We start from the raw sequence: 23,432 nt of genomic DNA, 5'->3' as shown, positions 1-23,432 counted from the left end.
GATAAGCAGCAAAATAGTATGTATAGTATGATTCCATTTTTGTTAAATGTATGTGAATACTTTTGCATTATATACACACAAAAATATCTTACCAAAGTAAACCAAACAATTACTTCTAGCAAGTCAAATTGGGGCTGGAAGAGGTGCTGATTTTTTCTTTATAACCTTCTGTACTGTTTGAATTATTTTACAAAGAAGGTATATTCTTTTTGTCATTTAAAATGAATACTTTAAAGTTACTTTTAAAAATACTGTATCACAGGCCGGGTGCAATGACTCACACCTGTAATCCCAGCACTTTGGGAGGCCGAGGTGAGCAGATCACCCACCGTCAGGAATTCGAGACCAGCCTGGTAAACTTGGTGAAACCCTGTCTCTATTGAAAACACAAAAAATTAGCCAGGTGTCGTGGGGGATGCCTGTAGTCCTAGCTACTCTGGAGGCTGAAGCAGGAGAATCACTTGAACCTGGGAGGCAGAGGTTACAGTGAGCCAAGATGGCACCGCTGCACTTCAGCCTGGGCAGCAGAGTGCAAACTCCGTCTCAAAAACAACAACAACAACAACAACAAACAAACAGAAAACAACAAAAAACTACCACAAAAAATTCCAAACATATATAACACTAGAAAGCACAATCAAGCCCCATAAGCCTGGCTCCAACAATAAATCCATGTTTTATTATACTTCTTTCATTGACTACATCCCCTCAATTTTTGGCTAGATTATTGTTTTTTTTTTTTTTGAGACGGAGTCTCGCTCAGTCGCCCAGGCTGGAGTGCAGTGGCCGGATATCAGCTCACTGCAAGCTCCACCTCCCAGGTTCACGCCATTCTCCTGCCTCAGCCTCCCAAGTAGCTGGGACTACAGGCACTCGCTTCCACGCCCGGCTAATTTTTTGCATTTTTAGTAGAGACGGGGTTTCACCGTGTTAGCCAGGATGGTCTTGATCTCCTGACCTCGGGATCCACCCGCCTTGGCCTCCCAAAGTGCTGGGATTACAGGCGTGAGCCACTGCGCCCGGCCTGGCTAGATTATTGTAAAGCAGATCCCAGACATCATGCCACTTTCCTCTTTAATACAGAAGTCTACAATTCTTTAAAAAAGTTGGGGAGGGATGGTTTTCTTATATAGTCACAACACCACTGTAATGTAAATAAAATTAACAATTGTTTTGTAGTATTGTTTCGTAATCACGCAAGACTCAAATTTCCCCAATTGTGGAAGCAAGACTCATTCATTGATCCATTTTTGTAGCAGGAAAACAAGGCTCACTCATTGAATTTGGTTATCTCCCTTAAATCTCTGTCTCTTTTAATGTAGAATAATCCCTCCCTTTTGTTAAGTCACAATTTTGAATTTTAGTAGAAACAGAAATGTAAAATTTAAATTTAAAAATTTAGAAAAACAAATTTAAGAAACAACAAAAAAACTGCTGTGAAACCTTAACTAAATTAGGATTATAATTTGAAGTACACATACATAGAATTAGAGTTACAATGATAACTTTAATTGTAAATGTACTAGTAGGCATATAAGTATATAAAGCATAACATCTTATTACATTTTATGAGGAATTTCAAATGATATGAGCAACCTCTTGTCACTTTAGGAAGATCTTTTGGAAAATACAACTCAAGAAGGTCCCCACGTATACACTGTATTAGGTAGAAATCAGAATTATTTCTCTGGTAATTTGAATTTTTAATAAAATTTATAGCTTACACTATGATATTAAAAGTGTTACCTCACTCTTTCCCAAAAAGCAGAGCAGTATAATAATTAAATTCATTTGTTCTTAATGTGAATGTGAACAGAACTTAATGAAAGAGTGAAAAACTACTAAAATATTCTGTTTTTAAGTTGTACTACTGGGGATAAGGAAGAAGCATCAACAAGTACCGAAGAAAGGCATTCATAATTTAGAAAGTCTAAAATCCTAGAATCCGCAAAAATTATAAGAAATTTTAGATACCTTAAACAGTTACTTGAGAAACTTTTATTTTATTGATAAAATCAGTACTTCATTTCCTACAGTCAACAGGAGAAAATGTTTTCTGCCTTGTCCTCTGAACTCAGGAAATTTATTATTTCAGAAGAATGCACAAAACCGTCATTTTTGAAGTAATGTACTCTCCTCTTTTAATTCCATCGGCATCTGATGAGAGACTTCACTTTCTAACCAAAATATTTACTGTTCTCAACCTAGAATATGAACCTAAAAAGCAAAGGCAAGGCACTGATGGTCTGCACTGGCATTTTGACAAATGTCTGAACTCAGCTATCTTATACACTGACAGGAAGTGTGGTAAGCGTGAAGGCCAGATAGAAAAATTAAGCAAATTTCCGTCTCTACGTCATCTCCTAACAAAGTTATCTGACGTTTTCTCTGATTAAAAAGGGCAGTATATTATGTATTTACCCTTTGTCTTAGCATCCACAATTTATGAATCTATTCCAAAGATACACTTAATAGAAAAAGACTTATGGGCCAAACTAATTAATGCCGCATGCTTGTGACAGCAGAAGATTGAAAACAATCTACATGATCATTAATAAGGGACAGGCCAAATAAATAAAGGTGCATTTGCACCATGGTGCACAATGCAGCTATAAAAAAAAGATGAATATTTCTCTACATTGCTTTAAGATGATATCTAGAATATGTTGTCAAATTTAAAAATCAGAGTACAGGAAAGTGTAATAGTATACAACCATTTACCTAAGGCGGTAAATACAAACATATTTGTAAATACAAATAAGATGTTCACTAAAAGGATGACTTATTGGGAGAAGTAACAGGACAAGGGAAATGGAAGTCAGCCTGTTCTGAATGTACCTTATTTTGTAGATTTGATTTAGAAACATGTAAATGTTCTATAAAAGTATAAAACAAATTAAATTAAATACAAACATTTTTCAAAAAACTGAAAACAAATGAAACAAATTAACCTGTGTAGTGAGTTAGTGGCATTATCATATGAAGACGAGTTATTTCACGTCATTTTAAAACAATAATTTGGGCTGGGTGTGGTGGCTGACACCTGCAATACCAGTCCATTAATACGAATACATTGGTGGTAGAGGCAGAAGGATCACTTGAGCCCAGGAGTTCCAGGTGAGCCCGGGCCACATAGTAAGACTTCATTTCTACTTAAAAAAAGATAAACTTGCCAGGCATGGTGGTGCACACCTGTAGCAGCTACTTGGGAGGCTAAGGTGGGAGGATTGTTTGAGCCCAGGAGTTCGAGGTTACAGTTAGCTATGATTATGCCATTGCACTTCAGCCTGGGTGACAGAGCGGGGCCCTGTCTCAAAACACAAAAACAAAAATGAAAACAATAATTTGATTATATATGCCTAGTGGGATATAACCTAAGGACAAAAAGAACTATAAAAGATATTTTGGACTGCTTTCAATAATCATAATATTCACATTGTTATTATTTACAGTTACATAGTTTTTATTATATAGCATACATTACGGAGTTTAAAAACCATTGTGTGACTGTGTGTGTGCATGTGTGTTAAAGAAAATAAGGAATTATGTCAATGCTGTTAGAAATCAAGATTTTTAGCATAAGAAAAAAGATACAAATATAAAATCAAAGAAGTTATGCAAATTTGTAATCTTAAATCTGAATTGAAAATATTAGTATGAACTCCTGGTTCTATGCACTGAAAAGGCCTCTATGTTCCATCTGAGTTCATAATCAATACACTGATCATTCTGGGGAGCTCCAAGGTAATCAGTCCACTATTCTGAAAACTGTTAAAAAAAAAAGATACCAAGCATTTAACATGCCTTTCCTACATGGGTTGTATCTTCCAGTAACCAAATAGTTGATCCTAAGAACTTTTTCTTTGGAGAAATTTCCCGGATTATAAAATGAGAAGGAGTAGAATTATATTATCACTGTTTGGATAATCTCTGGTGAAATAATGGATCTAGGCAATAATCATCAATGGACAAAAACATCACCAAAAGAGAGACAGCCAGGTATGAATTATAATCTGCCTAACAGAAGTACATAAAACCACCTAGGAAGTTTTCTTGCAAGCCAAAGAAACAAATACCAAAGTGGGGAAATAAAAACCTTCACTCAGATCAAGCCCCTAGCTCTAACTGTCAGTTTATAGTAAATTCAGGAGAAAGAGAAACATGTTAAACAACACCATGAAATAAAATCAGCAAAATCCAGAACATAGAGGGCCATATGAGTTAAATGACCTAGTTTTTTCCAACAAATAAATTGTAAGGAAAAAAAGAGGTATCAGGGTCTATAGATTAATCTCAGTGGCATATCAACCAAATGTAATGTGTCCATGTTGATTGAACCCTGATTTGAACAAGTTTACATAAGAAAATTTTTTAAGACAATCAGAGGAATGCTGATTGAATATCTGAACATAATGAAGAATTATTAATTCTTTTTTTGTGTGTGAGTATGGTAGTGTACTTATGTTAAAGAAAAAGAGTCCTTATTCTTTAGGGATACATATGTATATATTTAGCATGGGGAGTGTGTGTATGTTGGGATGTGGGGCGTAGAGTGAGTGGGAATATTCACCCAACATGATTGGCTATGAGTTGGCAATTGTTGAAGCTGGATGATGGGCATGGGGATATTTGTTACATTATTTTTTGTTCATGCTTGAAATTTTTTGTAATAAAAATTATTTTTGAAAAAAGTCTTTGACTCTGGAACCTGGGCTTAATCTTAGCTCTCTCACTGCTGTGACTTGATCATATTTCCTAGTCTCTCTATGCCTGAGTTTCTTTACCTACAAAATAAGTTAAATGTGCCTAACACATGAAAAGCATGTTAAAGGATGAGCTACTGTTATTATTAACATTTACTGGATGCTTCCTAGGAATGGACTCTAGCATATGCATTCTCAAAGAGATTCTCATCTCATTTTCCCGATAGTCTTATGATGTTGGTATTATTACTCCCACTTTTAGATTAAAAAATTAAGGCTAAGAAGTAAAATAACACTTCCCACATCACAATAATTAAGTGGTAGAATAAGAATTCAAAACTAGGTCTTTTGCCTTCAAATTCAAAGCTCTTTCCACTATGCCTCTTTGTTCTTTTTTTTTTTCGAGACGGAGTCTTGCCCTGTCGCCCAGGCTAGAGTGCAATGGTGCAATCTCAGCTCAGTGCAACCTCTGCCTCCCGGGTTCGAGCGATTCCCCCTGCCTTAGCCTCCTGAGTAGCTGGGATTACAGGTGCCCGCCACCACACCCAGCTAATTTTTGTATTTTTAGTAGAGATAGATTTCGCCATGATGGCCAGGCTGGTCTCCAACTCCTGAGCTCAGCTGATCTGCCTGCCTTGGCCTCCCAAAGTGCTGGGATGTTCTTTTAGATTAATCTGAAAGAGTCTTATTTTCTAGAGCACGATGCAAACTAATATTCACATGTAATATATGTGTATGTACATTTTTAAAACTAAACCAACATATCACATAAGGATAATGAAACCGACAAAACAATATCTTATAAACAGGAGATTTTAAAACATTGCAATTATTAGTTACAGGTCTCATACACGTTGCTGCAATATACAGAACATACCTCTGTAATACTCTGAGCAGTTTCCTACTTTTGATGGGGTATTTCTTCTGAAGGTTGAGAAATGTCACATGAGTCCCCTTATCTATGAGGCTACTAAATGCAGTATGATTTTCAGGCAGTTGCAGCAGAGAACGCCAAATGAACATTCTGAAATAAAAATATATTTTAATCCCCCAAATTGTTTTTGAGTAAAATTGATGTAACATACAGAATTTAAATGGTACCTGTATTTTGTTGGATATTCACCGTAGCCTTTTAATAAGATTTGTAAACGCTTTTTGTTCAATCCATCTGGTAACTCGTTCTATAAAGAAAAAGATAGTATTAATAAATGACATGATCATTAAAACTGAAAAGGTGACAAATGGTAATCTAGTCCACAGCACTTTCCAACTTTAGAAAACAACACATAGTAAGACATATTTGTGTATTAGAGGTCTTTTCCCCACTCCCCTCTCTCCCTCTCTTGAGCATGCATACATACAGCCAATAAAGTTCATGATATAGTACCTTCCCTAAACGAGCTCAACAAACTTTTTCTGTAAAGGGCCATGATGTGGTTTGGCTCTGTGTCCCCACCCAAATCCCAAATCTCATCTTAAATTATAATCCCCACAATCCCATGCGTTGAAGGAGGGATCTGGAGGGAGGTGACTGGATCGTGGGGGTAGTTCCCCCATGCTGTTCTCGTGATAGTGAGTTCTCACAAGATCTGATGGTTCTGTAAGTGTTTGACAGTCCCTCCTCCACATATTCCTCTCTCTCCTCCTGCTGCCTTGTGAAGAAGGTGTCCGCTTCCCCTTCAGCTTCTGCCATGGTTGTCAGTTTCCAGAGGCCTCCACAGCCATGTGGAACTGTGAGTCAATTAATCCTCCTTTCTTTATAAACTGCCCAGTCTCAGGTAGTATTCTTTATAGCAGTGTGAAAATGGACTAATAAAGGCCAGTTAGTAAATATCTTAGGTTTTGTGGGCCAAGAAGAAAAATCAAGATCATATATTTATATATAACCACTTAAAAATGCACAAAGCATTCTTAGCTTGAATAGCTGAATTAGGCCCATGGGCTGTCACCTGCTGACCCCTGCATCAAGAGCAATCCATTCTGACAGCTCCTCCCCATCTCTCTTTCCTTGAAATTCTAGGCAATTCCTAACATTGAAGCATCAAAGAAAAGTCTGGCAGAAAAACATGCGGGAGTACATCATTTTATCCCAACAGACATCAGCTCCTGCTGATAGTCCCTTATATCTAAGACTTTTAAGTCAATTTTTATCTTAATAAAAAATATTGTATAGAATTTAGGATTATAAAGCTGTTTTCATATATTATCTCAACTGGATCTAACAACTCTATAAAACAGATGAAATGTCTTCCTTTACTTGAGAAATGGGAACATCAGAGAAGTTTGGTAAATTGCTTATGGTCACAAATCTGCTAAATCTTGGCTCAAGACTCGAAGCCAGACTTTCTGATTGTGTTTAGTGCTCTTTTTACCATAAGAAACAGGTAGTCCAATGTAAGAGAAGGGTGAAGGGAAAACCCAAGATGATGGTGAATGAAGATACTTGAGGGCCATGTTAAAGGTATAGAAGGCAACTAGAGCAAATGAGAGCAGTACGATCCAGGAAGACTGCCTTCGTCATCAAGATACCTGCTGCCACTGAAGCCTCTTTTTAAACAAAGGAAAATGTGCCCTGGATAGTTTGGCCTCAATTTGATCTGTTCTTGACCATGAGCTGATAAAGTTCCTTCTTTCCTTTCCAGGTGCTAATGCAAAGATTAGCTGAGGACTTGCACTTCACCCCATTGAAGTGTTCTACTTTGACCTACTTCTTAGAGCTGGCAATGGTTTCCTCAGAAGCAGCTCTATTCCTCAACATATTTCTGCAGGATATACAGATTTGATCCACACTACAATGCTGCCAGATACCCGGACATGATGAGCCTTTTAATACCCGAAGTTACTCATGACCATTCCCACCAGTTTTCCCAGAAAAGGTCCTGCAAACTCTGAAGCCAGAATATCTCAGAGATACCATTCAGCTTATCTTTGCAATAAAGCATTCATTAAATAGGAGCAATATTGCCCAATCTTTACACAACTAGGCTAGGCTTGTGTCTGCTATTCAGTTTTTTTCTTTAAAGAAATAATCTTTTGTTTAAAGTTACATGAAGAGGTTATAAAACTATAAAGAAAATCAATGGCATAATTAACACAAAAGCAAGGACAATGGTTATATATATGGGGCAGGGAGAAAATTGTGATGGGGGATAAGCACACAGGGGGCTCCAAAGCTACTGGTAATGCTCTATTTCTTCATGTAGAAATGGGTATGTGCAGAAAAAAGTGAACACAAGCCGGTCTGAGCCTGCTACCCTTAGAAGACTTACTTGCAAGGTTGGCCTTTGACTGGTGTCTAGAAGTTGAATTTCAGGAGAGTTCTCACTACCCCTAGAACCAATAAAGAGTGGCTCATTGTGTTTAAACTGTTTGTACAATGTGGTTTATGCTGAATGCCTGCCTTCCTTCTGGGAGTCTGAAATTTGAAACCTGTTAAAACAGGGTACCTACAGAACCAGCCTCTAGTCAAAGTCCTGGGCACCAGGTCTCTAATAAATTTCCCTGGTAAACAATACTTCACACGTATTGCCACACTTCATTGATGGAGGAATCAAGGATGTCCTGTGATTCCAGTGGGAGAAGATTTCTGGAAGCTTGTGCCCAGTTTCTCCTGGACTTCATCCCATGTGTCTTTTCCCTTTGCTGATTTTGCAAAGCAAAATCACTTTCATATATTATAGTTATGAATATGACAACATGCTGAGTCCTAATAAACTACCAAACCTAAGGATGGTCTTGCAGGCACCTGACACAGGATACATACGTAATCTTTTTTTACTTTTCATTAAGCTGTAATCTGTTTTAGATATTCTTCTGTGTTGCAAGTTTTACAATTAAAAAATACTTAAAGAGAAAAGAAGTTACAGCAGTCCCTACTTATTTGAGGAGGAAATGTTCCAAGATCCCTAGTGGATGCCTGAAACCTCAGTTAAGTAGCTATTCTGGGGTGGGCGGGGGTAAGGGAGAGAGAGCATGGAATGGAGCAAGAAGCTGATGGTAATATTCCAGTTTTTGATCTGGGTGCTGGTAACATAGTGTGTGCATTTTGTGAAAGTTCACTGAGCTGTATACTTAATGTGTACTTTGTATATGTGTGTGTATATATTTGTCATTAAAAAGTTTTAAAATCCCTTGAAAATCATGTAACATCTCTATTAATAGCTATATTTTCTTTATTTCTCAAACTAATATGGCTGGGTGTGGCAGCTCATGCCTGTAATCACAGCACTTTGAGAGGCCAAGGTGGGAGGATCACTTGAGGCCAGGATTGAGACCAGCCTGTACATAATTTCAGTTACAACTTTATTCTCTTCATTTATTCTCTTTCTTTAATTCCCAAGAGAGGGAAGAGTGGTGATGGCTTAGGAATCACAAGACCTGTCTACAGCAGAGCCATGACAAACAAAGTTTAATTACCAAATATTCTTACCTTTTTACTTTCAAAATCACCAGTCAGGTCTTGTTTTAATATTCTCGTTTGTGTTTTGCTTCCCCTGGGTTTTGCTGGCTGCTGTACTCTTCCTGATGTTACTTTCATCTTAAGATCACTGGAACTCAGTTTTTTCTTGGGCAAATCTTCAATAACTTTCACTAAAGGCAGAGGTGGCTAAATGGAAAAATAAATATATGTATTCTAGTGGATATCCTTGGAAGATAGGCCTGTTAATATATGATTTTCAAAGTTTGCTTTAATAACATGCCTTAATATGTAGAATTATTCTTCAGGCAAAAAACCTAAGTAAAATGTCTAGGAACATTTGCTTTGACTAATAAAGCAAATTTATGCTGAATCCTTTTGAAGAACATAATAAAGATATATGATTAACAATAGCAATAAATATAATTATTCCTTGAAAGCTGGCCTTAAATCATTTGATACCAAATCATGTTTACACATACATGGTGAAGTTAGTATGGTGATTATTACCTACAGCAAAAAAGGTACAGTTAGAGGTATGGCCCTCTAGATTCTGACAGAAATACCCTAATATTCTTTGGGGTCAAGTGAAATTTCTAAGAGGAAACTGCCAAATGATTTTCTTCTAGAAGCATGGAACCTCTGCCTCTCTATCCCTTGGTTAAATGTTTTAATCTGCTTAGCGATCACTATTAGTTCCTTATTGTATCAACAGCTTAAGCAGTTCAGACAATGTGACCTAGAACCTATACCTTCATTTTTATGGGGCCCATCAGACAGGGAAAAAAACCTGAACAACTTCAATTTACTTAAAGTAACATTACTCACTAGAACATTTTCTCCATAAATAATATTCTCTTTGAAATCAAAAGATCTTCCTTCTTCAAAGGAAGTGAGGAAATAAGGTAACTCAGGCTTTCTAAGTTCTAAATACAATTCAAACACAATGACCATTTACAGTTTATGATTCAATTCTTCAATTCATCTATGGGATGGGATTAATAGTGGTCTGACTTATGAATATTACCCATCTTTAATATCCTTAAACTGTTTTTTGACTTGAATCCATTCTTCTACATTTTTATTAAAATTTCCATTGTAATGTCACAATTTCCCCTGTTTGAGCCTTTATCTTCTACCATGAAGTATAACCTCCCAAAAAGAACCTGAGATATGACCTGACTTGACATGCCTTTGTAGTGTTAAACCTTCAACACGTAAGAATTCATTTACTCTATTACCACAATACCAGAAATTTTCCAATGACAAGAAAATAAAACTGGCAAAAATGGGACAAAGGTGAGTTATGATTTACAGAGAATATAGAGCTGAACATTAATGTAGCCTGGAACAGCCATAAAGACACTGATGGTACTGGGAATGTGTCCAAAAAATAAAAAAGATCATTCTACTTCTAAGCTAGCTTTTCTATTCATGTGATCTCAATTTGCTCAACAGACAACAAGCAGAAAGGAACTCAATGACTCACTCTTACCATAGTTTTTCTCAGATCTCTGCCTGCCTCTATTAAGAAGGTTTGGCAAGGCCGGACGCAGTGGCTCACGCCTGTAATCCCAGCACTTTGGGAGGCCAAGGTAGGTGGATCACCGAGGTTAGGAGTTCAAGACCAGTCTGGACAACATGGTGAAACCCCATCTCTACTAAAAATACAAAAATTAGCCAGGTGTGGTGGCACGTGCCTGTAATCCCAGCTACTAGGGAAGCTGAGGCAGGAGAATTGTTTGAACCTGCGAGGTGGAGGCTGCGGTGAGCCGAGATCATACCACTGCACTCCAGTCTGGGTGACAGAGTGAGACTGCATCTCAAAAAAAAAAAATAAAAGAAGAAGGTTTAGCTAGTACTGTAAAACTGACTATTCAGAGGCTGAAAACTCTCTTAGTAAGAGCAGATAGTAATACATTTTAAAAAATTTATTAATATATAGCACATATTATAATGTAAAAATATATTTATATAGTATATATAATGATATAAAGGGCAAAAGAGCAGCAGAGTATAATCCCATATGTTTAGAGACAAGTATGCATACACACACGTGCGCGCACACACACACAAACATATACGTATAGTTAATTCTCACTATTTGCAGTGGTTCTATAAAGTCACCATGAACACTCAATTAGTGAATACTGAAATACTGCTCCTAGGGGAAACACAGAGTCAGGTTCCCGAGCGCCTCATTAATCAATCAATACATACATGTGTGTTTCTGTTTAAAGACATCTTATTTAATACATATTGCTGATTCCTTATCATTGAACTCACAGTTAATAGCACTATAACTCATTTCTGAATGAGTTTATCTAACATACGTATTTTCTGTATAAGGGAAGCCACAGCCTGTGTTTAGAAACAATAAATGGCGCTTCAGCGCTATGCTTGGGGACCACTTTAAACAGTAAAATCTTAACAAAAAGCTTCAAAATGCAAAAAAAAAATAAATGGTATTAAGCAGACCACAAAAAGGATACTTGTTTACACTATGAGAGCTGAAATAAGAAGACAGAGTGTTGCCTCGTTTGACTTCAGCTGGGAACAAGGGTATCTGGTGACTCAAATTTTCACTGCTCTGTGCATGTCCCTGAATGACCATGAAAGCACTGCAAGTATTAATTCTGAAGTTACAAATCAATTTTAGTGAGTAGGTGAATTCTCATGTATAGAATGCACAAATAATGAGGAGTGACTGTATATCTTTACATACATAGAAAAGAAATTGGGAACGTGTAAATCAGAATCATCTGAGAATGGTGAGATTTTCAGTGATTTGTATTTGTCTATTTGCTATTCTGTATATTCTTATTTTTTTCTGCAACAAGACACTGCTTGCATAATTTTTTAAAAGATAAAGAAAACAAAAAGGAGGAGGCACAAACTTTTTCTAGAATAAAAAAAGGTGGCAAATGCTACTCCAAATGTACCCAATCTCATGTGATCTTGGAAGAACTGGAACACCCAGAACTGCTAGTTATTAGCTGCGTGATTAAGTTTGAGCATGAACTTCTTCCTGTGTAAAATGAAAAGGTTAGACCAGGTGATCATCAAAGTCTCTGTTAGAGTTACCAAGGTGCAATTCCAGACTGGAAGACACACGGACAACATGACTGATTAGCTGGGGGAATTTTAGATAACCAGAGAAGAGAAGAGAGGCGTGCATTTTAGTGAAATGGATGCTGTGGATAATACATTCAGAAATAAGGATGGTGTCTATGGGGATAATGAGGGAAGTTGTAAGTTTGAGGAAATAAGTTAGACAGGTAGACAAGATTGGAGAGAACACTGAGAGCCTGGCAGAAGAGTCTGGACTTAATTCAACAGGTGAAGGAAGGAAGCCGCTAAAATAGCATTAGTTAAAAAATGATGATGAATTATTTTAGAAGATGGTAGGATGGGCAGGGCAGGCACTGAGGGCTCTGAGTTTAAGATATTTCTTTAAATTTCCATTAGTCTAGAGTAGGTAATGAAGACCAATACAAGGATAGCAATTACAGAGGTGGAGAACAGGCAACACATTTATAGATATTTCAAATTTAAGAAGTTGGGCCGGGTGCGGAGGCTCACGCCTGTAATTCCAGTACTTTGGGAGGCCAACGTGGGCAGATCATGAGGTCAGGAGTTCGAGATCAGCCTGACCAACATGGTGAAACCCCATACCTACTAAAAATACAAAAATTAGCTGGGCATGGTAGCGCACGCCTGTAAATTCCAGCTACACAGGAGGCTGAGGCAGGAGAATCGCTTGAACCCGGGAGGCAGAGGTTGCAGTGAGCCGAGATCGTACCATTGCACTCCAGCCTGGGCAACAAGAGCAAAACTCCATCTCAAAAAAAAAAAAAAAACAAGTTATATGACTTAGTATTGACTGGATTTAGAAAATAAAGGCATAGGAAGTTATAGAGCTTCAAGATTTCTAGCTTATGAGATGGGAAGAAAACATGAGACAGAACTGAAGAAACTAGGATTGAAGAACTCTTTTGGGAAGAAGATAATGAGTAACACCTAAATGAGAGACATCAAACGGAGATGTCCCTCAGGAAGGCAACAATTTAAGAATAGAGCATATGTGAGAAATCAAGGTCAGAGAGGTAGCTTTGGGAGTAAGAGCAACAACATATATCCAGAAAAATGGATAAGTTCCAGGTAAGTGAGAAACAGCAGCATAAAGATGTTACTCTTGATGATATAATAGGTAAGTGGTTATAAAAAGCTGATGTTGATTACTTGATCATACATACCTTATTTATTTCTTGTGTTAAAGCCTGAACTGAATATATGTTTAGACTTCCATTTTCCATAATAGATGCAATGTACCGTCCATGTGGGCTAATTACTGATGAGCTAATTCCTTCATCAAGGCTCCCAATCTCAAAGAGAAGTTTACAAGTCTGTATATTGATAAATCTCATAATACCATCTTGACTTAGTACTCCAAGAACCTAAGAGTAGAGAGAAAAAATATAAACTCCTAAAAACATGTGATAGTGAATGTCTGAAAGTCATACTATATACATGTCTTTACATGTATGCAATGTTTGTGTATGTACGTGTGTGTGTATATATATGTGTGTGTGTATATAAATATATTTTGAGGGGGACACCTAGAGGAAATTCTATTCTCAGCGAGATATTATGTTTTATTTTATTATTATTATTGTTTTAAGACAGAGTTTCACTCTTGTTGCTCAGGTTAGAGTACAGTGGCACGATCTCCACTCACTGCAACCTCTGCCCTCTGGGTTTGAGCAATTCTCCAGCCTCAGCCTCCCGAGTAGCTGGGATTACAGGCATGCACCACCATGCCTGGCTGATTTTTGTATTTTTAGTAGGGATGGGGTTTCACCATGTTGGCCAGGCTGCTCTCAAACTCCTGATGTCAGGTGATCTGCCTGCCTTGGCCTCCCAAAGTGCTGGGATTACAGGCATGAGCCACTGTGCCAGACCTGATATTACATATTTTAAAATCATAACTTATGACTCATGTTGATTATGCCCTGGATCTAATCAGAATCAGCAAGGAACCTATCATCGTGGACTATGGAAAGGTGCCCTAAGAATCTTCCCTTGCCACAGGCAGATCATGCAGGGGACAGAGAGGATTAGACAATGATATAATTTGAATGTGTCTCTCCAACAGCAAGTATTGGAAACTTGCTCAATGCAACAGTGTTGGCAGATAGGGCCTAATGAGAGGTGACTAGGGCATGAGGGCTCTGCCCTCATGAAAAGATTAATGCTGTTATTATGGGAGTGGGTTTGGTATAAAAGGATGAGTTCGCCTCCCTCTTGTCCCCTCTCATTCCTCCCTCCCTTTCTCACCCATATGAGGCCTTCTACTATATTATGACAGAGAACAAAGGCCTTCAAAAGATGCCAAGCTCTAGATCTTGAACTTCCCAGCCTCCAGAACTATGAGAAATAAACTTATGTTGTTTATAAATTACCCAGTCTGTGGTATTCCAATACAGCAGCACAAAACAGACTAAGACAGACAGTTCCTAACTTTTGCCTCCACACTGGCTATCAGGAACAAGGAGGGTGGAGGGTTTGCCTTCCTGTACCCTTTCCATAGCTAATCGAAGTGAACACCAGCCCTGCTGCCCCTACACAAACCTGTCACTGCCACTGAGGCTCCCCAGTGTCTGCCTGTTTTCAGCAAATACTTTAAGTAACATCTGGAGAATGGAGAGTTTGTGAGTTGCAAGGGTAGTGGAGGGGTAGGAGGGAAGCTGAGAAAAGTTTAAATTTTAACTCATAATTTCAAAAATTAAAAACATGTAATAAAGGCTGGGTGCGGTGGCTCACGCCTGTAATCCCAGCACTTTGGGAGGCTGAGGCAGGAGGATCATGAGGTCAGGAGATGGGACCACCTTGGCTAACATGGTGAAACCCCGTCTAAACTAAAAAATACAAAAACTTAGCCAGGCATGGTGGCAGGCGCCTGTAGTCGCAGCTACTCAGGAGGTTGAGGCAGGAGAATGGCATGAACCCAGGAGGCGGAGCTTGCAGTGAGCCGAGATCGCGCCCCTGCACTCCAGCCTGAGCAACAGAGTGAGACTCCATCTCAAAAAAACAAAAAACAAAACAAAACAACAAAAAAAACATGTAATAAAAAAGTTGAAGCAAATAAACCCCCATGTTGCCTTGTCTAAGCTCAGGTTCTCTTCCCAGTGGCAGTGGCTGGTAGGTGATGCCACCATGTGATTGCTTGAAATGCTGATGTCATTAATCATACAAAAGAGGCAGTTTGGAGGTGATAGTCCATAAAGGTCTCCTGTTGGCTGGCTTGCAGGAAACAAAGCCCCTCATCTGCGGTTGATGCAACTCCTCTGGAAGTCAACTGGGCAAGATCTACCAAAATGACAGATGCACATAACCTTTATGCCACTATTTCAACTCTGGGATTTTATCCTACAAAGAGGATGTGTCAAATGACACTTGTAAAAAGTTATTCAGTGAGCATGATTTGTCACAGAAAATGACTAAAAATAGGTTAAGTGCCAATAGAAGACTGGTTTAAAAAATAAACCGCATAGTGTTGCAGTTGTAAAAAAGAAAGAAGTTCTGCACTGATATAGAACAATTTCCAACTTAAGAATAAAAGGCAGACTGGGCGCAGTGGCTCACGCCTATAATCCCAGCACTTTGGGAGGCTGAGGCAGGTGGATCACTTGAGGTCAGGAGTTTGAGACCAGACTGGCCAATATGGGAAACCCCGTCTCTACTAAACATACAAAAATTAGCTGGGCATGGTGGTTCATGCCTGTAGTCCCAGCTTCTTGGGAGGCTGAGGCAGGAGAACCACTTGAGCCTGGGAGGCGGAGGTTGCAGTGAGCCGAGATTGCGCCACTGCACTCCAGCCTGGGAGACAGAGCTAGATTCCATCTCAAAACAACAACAAAAAAACCCAAAGAATAAAAGGTGCAAGGCTGTATAAAATAATGGGAAAAAACGTAACACTATACGTAACAACAGTGGATATGGGGGGAGGTGAACAACTAGACAAATGGTAGAAAGGCATGACAGACTTCCTACTGTGTGCTGTTTCATGTCTTCAACCATATGAATATATTACCTAATCAAAAACATAAGTAAAATGGACATGATATACACATACATGCATATGTATACATATATATGGAAAACATATATCTAATCTGTTAAAATACAAGATCCATAACAGTCTATTTGAAATAAGAAAGTTAAGGTTTGACAGAACTCAACTCTTAAAAAGGAATAAGTGAAAGGGGATGGGGGAAGAAGCACTTTGTAAACTAAAGAAAGATACCAATAAAAAACATGTTTCACAGGAGTGAGCAACCACTTAGGGTAAATAAAATAACAATACAACGAAAAAATTTTAGTTCTAGTCCAATCTTTAATCCTTACAATTAACAGGAATGTTGACAAGTCAATGTTTCTAGTTGTTAGTGTTAGAATCTGTAAAATGGGGATATCTTTCCTGCCTATGCCAAATAATTAAGGATCAAATGAAAACTAGCATGCTAAAGCACACTGCAAACCATAGAGTACAATATAAATTTTCAGTCTGCTGATTTTATAAGAAGAGCAAATTGTCAATAGTATAAAGAATATAAGATTTTGAAATTTTTTTTCAATTCTAGACTCTTCACAAAAGTCACATATTTGTAATTTCAAATTCTTGTAACAAGGTGTAAGTTAAATAAGAGCTAATATAGTTCAGAGATGGATGCGTTCTTTCGCAAAAGGTACAGTGCCCTACATTTATGTTACTAACCTGATTAGAACCAGCATCAAAACTATCAGGAAGAAATTCTAGATGACGAATGGCTCGAACTTTAGTGGGCATCTGGATAATTCTAAAGAGCTGCCTAGCTTCCAAGCACCACAAATGAAGATGATTTGACTTGCCTCCAGCAGCCAGGATTCGGCCATCTCTATATAACAAAAAAGCGAGAAAGTAAGGCGGGTTCAATTGTTTATAGCAGTGCTGTCTAACAGAACTTTCTGTGACGACAGAAAGGCGCTGTACCTATGCTATCCAATATGGTCACACTAGTCACATGTGATTCCCGAGCACTTGAAATGTGGCCAGTATTAATGAGGACCTTATTTTTAAATTGTATTTAATTTGTATTCATTTAAATACTTGTATGGACAGCTCAGGTTTATAGTATATATATTTTTACCTACTGTGCTAAGGCACCAGTTTACCAAACATTTAATGACCTGATTGTGGGTTTTTTACATAACACTTATATTTTATAGCATAATCTCAAGGTCACTTATCACTATCCAACTTTCTGTGTTTCACATACAGCTATACAGAATTGGTGGTACTGGCTATATGAAAAAATGTAACAGCCCAAACTTTTTTCCTGCTCAAAGAAAGCTACCTTAATAAGGTACAAAAAGAGTAAGTTGTTTTGACTTGCAAGGCCGTTGCTCATTCATTCAACAAGAACTTGTAAAGGACTTATTAATTTGTAAAAAGTGTGATAATACTATGGTTATGTTTCAAGTGTTTGCTATAAGCCAGGTATGGTCCCAGAAGCCAGGAACACAGTCAGTTAAGGCTGCACAAGTCAAGTAATCCTGCTCTTACAGGATTTTCGGTCTAGAGGAAGGCAAACAAACAAATAAATGAACTTGTTCTCAGCGGGTAATAAGTTCTATACAGAATTACAAAATAAGGTGATGAAAGCTGGGAAAGGAGGAAGATCTGCTACCTGAATGACACAAATAGGCCAGTCACGGGATGATCTGGAGGAAGAATTCTATCCTGATCAGGATTCCAGACTGGCTGGTACAAAAGTGCTGAAAAAGCATTAAAGTTAGTATATAAGGAAAAGTAAGTAAGAGGTCATACTCAAGTGCACTGCCATATGAAAGTACACTCTTATACTGTGTACTTGTGTGGCTAGAGGAGACTAAGGAAGGAAATGAGACGAAGCGAGGGAGGCCTAGGCCAGATGACAGAAGGCCTCGGGGGAAATGAGGGGTGGGGGGTTGGATTTTACTCTAAATGATGAAGGAAGTTAAATAGGAAAGTGACATGATCTGACTTACTGATTTATAAAAACCACTTTATCCGCTGTGCAGAGAATGACTATAGGAAATGAGATTGAAAACAGGGAGAACAAATAAGAAGGCTATTACAGTACTCTAAAAGAGGCTAGGGTAGCTTGGATTAGGGTACCACCCACAGCAATGAATAAAAACAAATTGACCAATTTGAGATATAGTTTGGTTGAGTTGATGGGATTTACTGATGACTTAGAAGAACAAGGTGAGAAAAGAGAGGAATTAACATCTATCTCCTAACTCTTTCCCCTGACTAGAAACAAGGATCGGCCCGGTCAAAATGAGAACCCCTAGCATCCAGATTAGGGTCTTGAAATACCACTTCCCAAAAAAGAACCCAGACTCTTTAGAGAAAAGGCTAATTCCAGGGTTAGGGCAGGAATTGTACCAGATAAGCTTGGAACATCTTGTCACATCAGAAAGCATGAAAGCTATCATAGGCAACTGGAGTTGTAGTAAAAGGATGCCAAAGCCAGTGAAAAGAGGTTCCTATTAGTCAAAGATGAGAGAACTGGAACATCTAAGAATGACGGCTGCAATGTATTAAAACATGCTAACTACTCTAAGCCTATGAATTTACAAAGATTAAAGACATAAAACTTCATTAGCTACTTTTGAAAGATGCCAATAAACCAGTTCATTACTTTTAAAACTAGTTTAAGAAAAAAGAGGAGAAAGTTAAGCATTCATCCTGCCTTTCCTTTACAACTGTACATCAAAATAACCAAAGGGTAGATAAGAAGAAGTTTCTTTCTATAGAAAGTTATTAACTAATAAGTGAAGAAGAAATGAGAGAATTAGAACAGCAGCATTTTGCTAACTTCTAAGGCCGTACTGGATCTAGGGAATGATCACCAATGGCTACTGACATCACAAAAGAAAACTGTTCTACGTTGTTACTGATGAAAGTACACAAACCACCTTCTTGTGTAATGTCTTCTTGTGCTTAAATCAGATCAAGCCTCCAGTTTTTAGAAAATACAGGTATAACCAGTATACAGGAAAAATACAGATAACAGAGGATCATATTAAACAATACCACACAAAGACAAAGAGCAAAATCCAGAATATAGAAAACTCAAGAGGAGAAATAACCAGTTATTTAATGAATAAACTATAAGGGAAAAAGAAAAGATGAATACATCAACAAAATACAATGTGTGAACCTTGTTTTGCTTCTTATTCAAACAAATCAATCATAAAAACCAATTATTAGACAAATCAAGGACATTTGAATATGACTAGATATATGACAATATTAAGATATTCTTATTCATTTTTAAAAAGTGTGATAATAGGCCGGGCGCAGTGGCTCACGCCTGTAATCCCAGCACTTTGGGAGCCAAGGCAGGTGGATCACCTGAGGTCAGAAGTTCAAGACCAGCCTGGCCAACATGGTGAAATCCCGTCTCTACTAAAAATGTAAAAATTAACCGGGCGTGGTGGCAGGCACCTGTGATTCCAGCTACTTGGGAGGCTGAGGCAGGAGAATTGCTTGAAGCTGGGAGGTGGGGGCTGCAGTAAGCTGAGATTGTGCCATTGTACTCCAGCCTGGGGGACAAAAATGAGACTTCCTCTCAAAAAAAAAAATAAATAAATAAAGTGTGATAATACTATGGTTATATTTCCAAAAGGGCCCTTATCTTTCAGAGATAAACTGAAATATTCACAGATAAAATGATATACTTAGGTTTTACTTCAAACAATGCATTGGGGAAGTAGGTGAAATGACTGATAAAAATAGAAATGGCTGGGTGCAAAATGGACGGGGGCGGTGGCTCATGCCTGTAATCCCAGCACTTTGGGAGGCCGAGGTGGGTGGATCACGAGGTCAGGAGTTCAAGACCAGACTGACCAACAAGGCAAAACCCCATCTCTATTAAAAACACAAAAATTAGCTGGTGTGGTGGCGCATGCCTATAATCCCAGCTACTCAGGAGGCTGAGGAAGGAGAATCACTTGAACTCGGGAGGCAGCGGTTGCAGTGAGCTGAGATCGCACCACTATACTCCAGCCTGGGCGACAGAGCAAGATTCCACTTCAAAAAAAAAAAAAAAAAAGAAATGGCCATTCATTGATGATTATTGTAGCTTATGGAAATATTTAGTGGTTCTGATGGAGGAAATGCTGGTATAAATAAAACAACACACACACACACACACACACACACAAAACAAAAAAAAAAAAACAAAAAAAAAACGAGGAAGAAATTCTTAGGGGTTCATGTATTTTTCTATTTTTGTGTATATTTGATATTTCACAAAATAAAAAAAAGTCAGCAGATCATATCTAAATTTGAAGGGAACTTTTTCTAATATGACAAAAAGATACTGAATAAAAACTAAACAAAAATTTGTAATTTTTTACCAGAAATTAAATTTCTTAAATATGCCTAGTGTCTTAAAATGCACATTACCTGGTCACAGCAAACACTTTGTATAATATACTAGAGCTTTCAGGTGGAGCTGGCAATTGATATTTGCAAAAAAGTGTGTCACATTCCCAGGCAAAAATGGAATTATCTTTAAAACAGCTGAGGATGGTATTACTTAATGGTAGAAAGAAAACCTAAGGAGGAATAGAGAAAGTTAGTTTTCACACAAGGTTCATATAGTACTCTTTAAATTTAAAATTATACAAGTAGCCTATTTTTCTTTATTAAAATATTCTTTTCTTAAGTTGGAGAAAAATACATTTCTAATATATGACAAGGAGTAATACTGATTATTTCATAAATTATTATTAACCAAAAAAAAAAAAAAACCCTTCAAACGAAAACTAGGTATACTATAATGACTAGACAAGTCACAAAATTCTAAATGGCAGTTTAAAAAATTTCACCTAATATTATTAGAGTTAAATGAAAACAAGATACAATTTTGAGTATCAATTTTACTTCAAAAATAAAGCACATTGGTCAGGTGTGGTGGCTCACACCTGTAATCCCAGCACTTTGGGAAGCCAAAGCAGGTGGATCACTTGAGGACATGAGTTTGAGACCAGCCTGGCCAACATGGTGAAACCCTATTTCTACCAAAAAAGTACAAAAATTAAGTCGGGCGTGGTGACTCACACCTGTAATCCCAGCACTTTGGGAGGCGAGGCAGGGGATCACCTGAAGTCAGGAGTTCGAGACTAGCCTGACCAACAAGGGCTCTACTAAAAATACAAAAACTACTCAGGCATAGTGGCAGGCATCTGTAGTCCCCACTACTTGGGAGGCTGAGACAGAATTGTTTGAACCCAGAAGGTGGAGGTTACAGTGAGCCAAGAACCTGCCACTGCACTTTAGCCTGGGCGAGGGAAAATAAACAAACAAACAAACAAACAAAAAAAAAACAATTAGCCAGGCATGTGCCTGTAGTCCCAGCTACTCAGGAGGCTGAGGCAAAAGAATCCCTTGAACCTGGGAGGTGGAGGTTGCAATAAGTCAAGATTGCACCACTGCATTCCAGCCTGGATGACAGAGCAAGACTCTGTCTTCAAAAAGAAAGCACATATATGCATACACAAAATGTGGTGTGTTTATATATACATATTACTCCCACAAAATGGGGTCTATGTATATATTATTCCAGCGGTAGTGTATGACAGTGCCTTTTCCCTATACTTCCACCAACATTTGATATTTTTTAAACATCTATCAGTAGTTAGTATTTAATATAGTGTTTATATTAGTACATAGTGTTTATATTAGTATATAGCTCTATATATACTATATATATACACACACACATATATAGTAAAAAAAAAAGCCACTGTCATACACTGCCACTGGGAGTAAAAATTAGTTAAATATACTATACTATATGTGTCAACAGCCTTAAAATATGTATCTTCCCAAATTAGTCAGTTTGCTTTTAAAAGTTAGTCCTGGCTGGGCGCTGTGGCTCACACCTGTAATCCCAGCACTTTGGGAGGCTGAGGTGGACGGATCACCTGAGGTCAAGAGTTTGAGACCAGCCTGGCCAACATGGTGAAACTCTGTCTCTACTAAAAATACAAAAATTAGCCAGGTGTGGTGACAGGCGCCTGTAATCCCAGCTACTCGAGAGGCTAAGGCATGAGAATCACTTGAACCGGAGGGTGGAGGTTGCAATGAGCTGAGATTGCATCACTGTACTCCAGCCTGGGTGACAAGAGTGAAACTCCATCTCAAGAAAAAAAGTTACTCCTTTGGGAATATTGGGCAAAGTGTTTCAAGATAAGTAAGTGTTAAGCATTCTTTTTATAAGAGTAAAAAGGTGCAAATGCATATATAATCCTATCTTATTACAGATTCCAGATTCAGTTTATTTAATGGACAAGCGAGAGTGAAACTGATAGCAAAGTTGAAAATACCATCACTTTATGCTCCTAATTTCCATTTTTTTATCACAAGCATAAACAATGCTTCCTTTTGTTAATACAAAATTATTAATGGAAATTAATCAATATTTTCTCATAAAAGTTTCAGTGGCTTCGAATATAATTTTGTGTGTCATCGGTACAACACACACACATATATATAATGCATTAGAGAACATACTGGTTAGCAAAAATAATCTACTCAGGATTAATGCCAATAAGACAATAAAAAATACTAACTCAACTACAGCAGATACTGACAGATCAGGCAAGGGCATGATCAAGATCCTCACTTCCTCCTTGGCTCACTTTGCTAAAGACAATCTGTGGTAGATCTTTTGCTATCAGATTCACTGTTAGGAAGATTTATAATATGAAGGCCTTACAGATTTCTATAATCTACAATGAACGCATTAAAACACTCTTTCAAAACTGAGGTCAAAAAGTGACTTAAGAAAATTCTTATTATAATTAGTAGTCACTTTTCTGGAAAAGTAATAAAGTTTATTCCTACTGGGAAAAGCAGAAGCTTAAAAGTTAATGAGCATCAACTGCTATTTTAGCAGAATAACTGTGATAGATTATTGCCTACATGATTATTCATTACTAGATTTGTGATTTTAATTGCCATATTTTAATGATTATAAAATTGTTCCTAATGAAGCATGTCATTATTATTTAGATAGTGTCATCTCTTGAGAAACATAAAAACCTTAGGAAAGACTTCAAAACATTAACAAAGTATACTTTTTGGGGGGTTAGGTTCAAGCATGGAGCTGCAGTTTTTCCTTGTAGAACACAAAAATCCTAAGCTTTCCAATTCAGTTTGAGGAGGTAGATGAACTCTTTTCAAGGTTTATTTTATCTATCTATCTATCTAT

At 37.7% G+C, this 23,432-nt stretch overlaps 1 protein-coding gene across 9 annotated transcripts in view; it reads right to left on the bottom strand.

Moving 5' to 3' along the window:
• TBC1D31 (TBC1 domain family member 31) overlaps nucleotides 1–23,432 on the bottom strand; it is a 78,238-nt gene that overhangs the window by 34,127 nt on the left and 20,679 nt on the right. For all 9 annotated transcript variants that reach the window (XR_005240992.2, XM_008001461.3, XM_008001462.3 and 6 more), the window contains 6 exons: nucleotides 20,621–20,772; nucleotides 16,898–17,057; nucleotides 13,377–13,577; nucleotides 9,133–9,309; nucleotides 5,805–5,884; nucleotides 5,581–5,727 (listed from right to left, as the gene is read on the bottom strand). Coding sequence is in view for 8 of the 9 variants with exons in the window: in XM_008001461.3 (XP_007999652.2) it covers nucleotides 5,581–5,727; nucleotides 5,805–5,884; nucleotides 9,133–9,309; nucleotides 13,377–13,577; nucleotides 16,898–17,057; nucleotides 20,621–20,772 (917 nt within the window). In the remaining variant the exon portion in view is untranslated. The remainder of the gene's footprint in view (nucleotides 1–5,580; nucleotides 5,728–5,804; nucleotides 5,885–9,132; nucleotides 9,310–13,376; nucleotides 13,578–16,897; nucleotides 17,058–20,620; nucleotides 20,773–23,432) is intronic.

Source organism: Chlorocebus sabaeus, chromosome 8 (assembly GCF_047675955.1).
Source record: "Chlorocebus sabaeus isolate Y175 chromosome 8, mChlSab1.0.hap1, whole genome shotgun sequence".
In the NCBI taxonomy this organism is placed as follows: domain Eukaryota; kingdom Metazoa; phylum Chordata; class Mammalia; order Primates; family Cercopithecidae; genus Chlorocebus; species Chlorocebus sabaeus.
The sequence above is the reverse complement of the archived record's forward strand: the minus strand, read 5'-3'. Positions and strand labels throughout refer to the sequence as shown.